Below are 5,555 nucleotides of genomic sequence, written 5' to 3' on the forward strand. Positions count from 1 at the left end.
GAAACTCAATCTTTTATTCAGGGATACACAGTTTTAAACTGTATAAATATAAGCAAATTCATCCAAAGAGTACAATGTTCTCATATATCCATTTTCTAGGAGTTCAGGCAAGGAAAATATAATTCTTCATTTTAGCCATAATTAGTTACTTTTAACGTATTACCTATTTCACCTATGGGACCACAAAGAAAGCATAAAAAGCAGGACAAATTAACACAGCATCCTTCCCAACATATTGCAAGCCACAAGTGACACTGAAAGGAATAGCCACACAGCCTCAAACAGTGCATTCTAGTAGGTTAATGTTATTGGAATTATTAACTTCTGAATTGCTTCTAGGAGGAGCTACTTTGCACATGTCAGGATTCCTGTGATTAACTGGAAAGAGAAACCAGTAAATTACTGAGCAGCACACATAATTAAGGAGTAGAGGAGGGTTGAGGTGTTTTTGAATGTGTGGTTACCACAAAGAAAAATTAAGCAATATAATTAGGTGACCAAAACCCCAGGTGTGCCAGTCTTTGTCTGCCACAACCCCAGTCAGCTGCAGTTCTGAGAATTTTCCACCAATAACAGTATTAGATGTGCCCAGTCCTTGAGCCAGTTTTGAACAAAAGCAGCCAGAAAGTCATCAATAGTGGTGAGAGGCTTAGGTGCTAGGCATTGTTCAATACACTTGAATAGATTATTTTAATCCTTTAAATAGCCCTATGAGGTAAGAATTATTAACCATTTTATAGGAGTAAACTGATGCACAAAGATGTTAAATAACTTGCTCACATATCTTAGTTAAGATGATTCTGTTATATGCCCCTCAAATTTCAGCGGCTTAACAGAATAGTTATTTCTTGCACATGAAATTTTATACAGCTTGTAAATGGCAAAGTACCTTGCTCATTGTTACTTGCTTCATATTTAAAATTAATTTTCCAAGTCACCACTATTTATTTTTATACAATGAATCACTTTTGTTTCTGTACTCATTCATATTTCAGCATTTAGTAGTCCTGAACAGAAAGTGGAGAAAAACAGCAATTTGCCAGGAAATCAAGCCCACTACCAGTGATCTGCTGTGCACACCAAGTTATTTGTCAAACCCCTGCTGAGGATCTCATGAAGGAGAAGCACCAAAACCAAAGTATGTGCCAAATTTAAAGTTGTTTTAGTTTTAGTTTTCAGATTCCACTAGACGACAACAGAATGCAAGAATGATCAAAAGAAAGCCGTGTTTAATACTTATTCAGTTTTTAGAAACAAAAGCAACTACAGGAAAAGAAAGTAATTCAGAGAGATCATGTGTGCTTACACTTGTCTTCATGTGTCCTTTTCCCAACTTTAAACACCAAGGACTCTGACAGCTGAGAATTAGGAATAAAGTTGGTGACTATTATTTTCACCTTATCAAAACCTGAGCTAAAAAAAAAAAAAATCAGCTGATGATGACAGCAGAGGGTGGTAGAGCTGATGACCCAATTTTCATTTTTCCAACTGATGGAGAGTGAATGAATACAGTTTCAAAACTTAACCAGAGCAACTAGGAAGTCTTTCCAACCTTATCTGATGGCTTGTGATCAAAGCAAGGAAGTGTCATGGAAAGCATTAGGTAGTGGTGGTACAAAAAAGGAACCTGAGAAAGGGAGAAAACAGCAACACCCTCCATAAAGGTGAGAAAGAGAAGATATGGGGAAAGTACTCAATTTCTTCATTGAAGGCCAATCTCAGAGGGGAACAGAGGAGTTACAATCTATGCTTTGGCTAAGAGTAGAAGTGAACGAATGTAGGGACAGGACAATGGCTTGTAGAGGGCATCATTTAAGACTTAAAGGAAGAAATCAGGGATGCAGCTAAAGCACCCCACGCACCCAGCAGTATTCCCACAGGGTGTGACCTGAAACTTTCACATCTAATCTAACAAAGCCCCAGGCTAGCGGGCTGTTGCAGGGAAGGTGAGAAGCAGGGGTGAGGACTAGACAGAAAAGGCAGAGATCTCAGGCCATGTCATTAGCAACAAAGTGATTGCGTAATATGTCTTTCCACAATTGAGTTAGATGTGTCCCAATAGTTATGATGGGAATAATTTAAATATACTGTATTCATTCCAGAAGTTCAACTATGTGGACGGTGGTTACACTTGACAAGATGATTTGTTACAGCACAACTTACATACTTGAAATGGACAAAAATTTAGTGTCATTTACAGTATCTTAAGGTAAATTTCTTTTGAATAGGAATTCCTTTTCCAGTACTTTGAGGTCTACAAGACATATCTAGAAAATTTACTAATGTGGAAAATAAAAACTGCCTTAATTGAATGGTGGGAAGAAGGTGGAAGTCCTGGGTTCTTTTATTTTTGATAAATTGCTGTAACACTGACCTTCAGTTGGGTGAGAGAGTTTCATATTTTCTTTAGACATCATTAGGTGCTGAAGTTTTTGCAGGAGAACTTTAATACAACATGAATTTTGCCATTTTGATAGCACTGATATGGCTCTTGAGTTTACCACTCCATTTGAACTATTGATTGTGAGATATATATATATATATATATATATCTCACACACATAAATTTGGCACATACACAAACACACATATATGTCACAATCAATAGCTTTTGTGATTTATATATCACAATAGATTAATGTGCATGCACATGCGTGCACACACACATACACACACATACCATGGAATACTACTCAGCCATGAAAAAAATAATAGCATTTGCAGCAACCTTGATGGAACTAGAGACCATTATTCTAAGTGAAGTAACTCAGGAATGGAAAACCAAATATCGTGCTGTCACTCACAAGTGGGAGCTAAGCTATGAGGATCAAAGACAAGAGAATAATACAATGGACTTTGGGGACTTCGGGGAAAGTGTGGGAGTGAGGTGAAAGATACTGGGTACAGCATAAACTAGTCAGGTGATGGGTACACCAAAATCTCAGAGATCACCACTAAAGAATTTATTCATGTGACCAAATACCACCTGTTTTCCAAAAACCTATTGAAATAAAAAAAGCACTATTGACTCCATTCATATTAAATTTTGTTACAAATCTTACAAAAGGGGATGATTCTGAGTATTTAGGTCCATATTTTATTTTAAGGCTGTATATTTTGTTTTCATAAATAGTCTGAGCCCATGGTGGCTGCCATCTTGCACTGCTGTCCCAACTAACCATTATCATCACAAAACAGATACAGGTATGTGCTGCATAATGAGGCTTCAGTCATTGACAGATGGTATATACCATGGTGATCCCATAGGATTATGATAGGGCTGAAAAATTCTTATTGCCTAGTGATGTCAGTCATAGCTGACAAAGTTGTACTCACAAATGGTGATGATGGTGTAAACAAGCCTACTCTGCTGCCAGTTGTATGAAAATATAGCACATATTATACAAGTATGTATTTGATATAATGTTAATACTTGGTAATAATAATAAATAACTATGTTACTGGTTTAATTTTGTTTTTTGAGACGGAGTCTTGCTCTGTCACCCAGGCTAGAGTACAGTGATTCCATCTCTGCTCACTGTAAAGTCTGAACCTATTTACCTCCCAGGTTCAAATGATTTTCCTGCCTCAGCCTCCCGAGTAGCTGGGACTACCAGTGTTAGCCACCACACCCAGCGAATTTTTGCACTTTTAGTAGAGACAGGGTTTCACCATATTGCCTAGGAGGCTAGTGTAGAACTTCTGACCTCAAATAATCTACCTGTCTTGGCCTCCCAAAGTACTGGGAATACAGGCATGAACCACTGTGCCCAGACTGCATTTACTATAATTTTTAACATGATTTTAGAGTGTACTCCTTCTACTTATTAAAGACAAAAAAATTAACTAAAACAGCCTCAGGCAGGTCCTTCAGGAGTTATTCCAGAAGAAGTCATCGCTGTCATAGGAGGTAACAGCTCCATGTCTGTTACAGTCCTTGAAGACCTTCCAGTGGGAAAAGATGTGGAGGTGGAAGACAGTGATACTGATGATCCTGACTCTGTGTAGACCTTGGCTAATGTGTGTTTATGTCTTACTTTTTAACAAAAATTTCAGAAAGTTAAAAAAAATCTAAAAATAGAAAAGTTATAAGATAAAATTAATGAAAGTGTATTGTACAGGTATATAATGTGTTTGTATTTTAGTTAATTGCTAATATAAAAAAGTTACAAAGTTTAAAATATTTATAGGCTGGGCGCAGCGGCTCACGCGTGTTATCCTAGCACTTTGGGAGGCTGAGGCAGGCAAATGGCTTGAGTTCAGGAGTTTGAGACCAGCCTCAGCAACATAGTGAATCTTTGTCTCTACAAAAAAATTAAAAATTAGCTGGTGGTTTGGGATTGTAGTTCCAGCTACTCCTGTGGGTGAGGGGGGAGGACCACTATAACCTGGGAAGTAGAGGCTGTGGTAAGCCACTGCACTCCAGCCTGGATGATAGAGTGAGACCCTGTCTCAAAAAAGTATTTATAAAGTAGAAAAGTTACATTTAACCTAAGGTTAAAGGAAGAAAAATATTCTTTTCTAAATTTAGTATAGCCTAATTGCACAGTGTAGGCCTTCACAAATTCACTAACCACTCACTGACTCACCCAGAGCAGCTACCAATCCTGCAAGCTCCATTAAACAGTAAGTGCTCTATACAGGTCTACTATATTTTATCCTTCATAGCATATTTTTACTGTACCTTTTCTATGTTTAGATGTTTTTAAATACAGAAGTGCTCACTATTTCATTATAATTGCCTCCCATATTCAGATCGGTAACATGCTGTACTCTTTTGTAGCCTAGGAGCAACTGGCTATATTGTATAGCCTAGATATGGAGTAGGCTATACCATCTAGGTTATATAAATATACTCTATGATGTTTGCACAACCAAATTGCTTAGGACAGATATCTCAGAACATATCCCCATCATTAAGTGGTATATGATGTAGTTTAACAGGACATATGTTGCCCATATTTGGGCTAAAGCTAGTCATGTTTCTATACAAGGATGAATATATTACCTCTATGGTTGTGATACCTGTGAAGTAGCAAATGTATAATTATTTATAGACTTAAGTATTAGTTTTGGGATAACAAATAATATTTGCTATAATAATAGAATTTTAAACATGCCAGTGAAAATGCTTTATTATATACTCTCACTTAACTCTTACAACTTCCTCCCTTAAGGTAGTACCATAAATATTGCCACTTTTAAAATGTTGTGAATACATTTCTCTCTGTAAATAGTTTATTTGTAATATGTTATTGCAAAATGAAGTGAATTATGAAAATACACTGAAGATATATATATATATATAAATATATATATAGCATAGTGACTTATTATAAGTCAAACTCCTGTGTACCCAATCCAAGTTAGAAAACAGAATCATACTCCCAATCCCATAAATCTTTCCAATTTTGCTGTCCATTCAAAAACTTCTCCATTCTCTCTCGACACCTATCTTGCTTTTATAGTAGTAGCTTGCTTATATTTATTTAAAGTTATCAATTTTTATGAAACATTTTATACATTTTGTTTCATCCATATGTTTTTCCTCCAAA

At 36.4% G+C, this 5,555-nt stretch overlaps 1 protein-coding gene across 1 annotated transcript; it reads right to left on the minus strand.

Annotated features, from left to right (window-relative positions):
* Positions 1–2,303: 2,303 nt before the first annotated feature.
* LOC100894372 (ubiquitin-conjugating enzyme E2 variant 1) lies at positions 2,304–3,182 on the minus strand. Its single transcript, XM_003735815.1, has 2 exons — positions 3,029–3,182; positions 2,304–2,521 (listed from the first exon to the last, which is right to left on the minus strand). Exons 1-2 carry the CDS (start codon positions 3,180–3,182, stop codon positions 2,304–2,306), a joined length of 372 nt encoding a protein of 123 aa, XP_003735863.1.
* Between the last annotated feature and the right edge of the window lie 2,373 nt (positions 3,183–5,555).

Source organism: Callithrix jacchus, chromosome X (genome assembly GCF_049354715.1).
Source record: "Callithrix jacchus isolate 240 chromosome X, calJac240_pri, whole genome shotgun sequence".
NCBI classification, from domain to species: domain Eukaryota; kingdom Metazoa; phylum Chordata; class Mammalia; order Primates; family Cebidae; genus Callithrix; species Callithrix jacchus.

Coding starts and splice junctions, on each gene's coding strand:
- LOC100894372 (XM_003735815.1), bottom strand. CDS start 3,182: ATGGTTAGTTGGGACAGCAGTGCAAGATGGCAGCCACCATGGGCTCAG. Junction 2,522..3,028: donor AAAATTTAATATGAATGGAG/TCAATAGTGCTT, acceptor TATATCTCACAA/TCAATAGTTCAAATGGAGTG.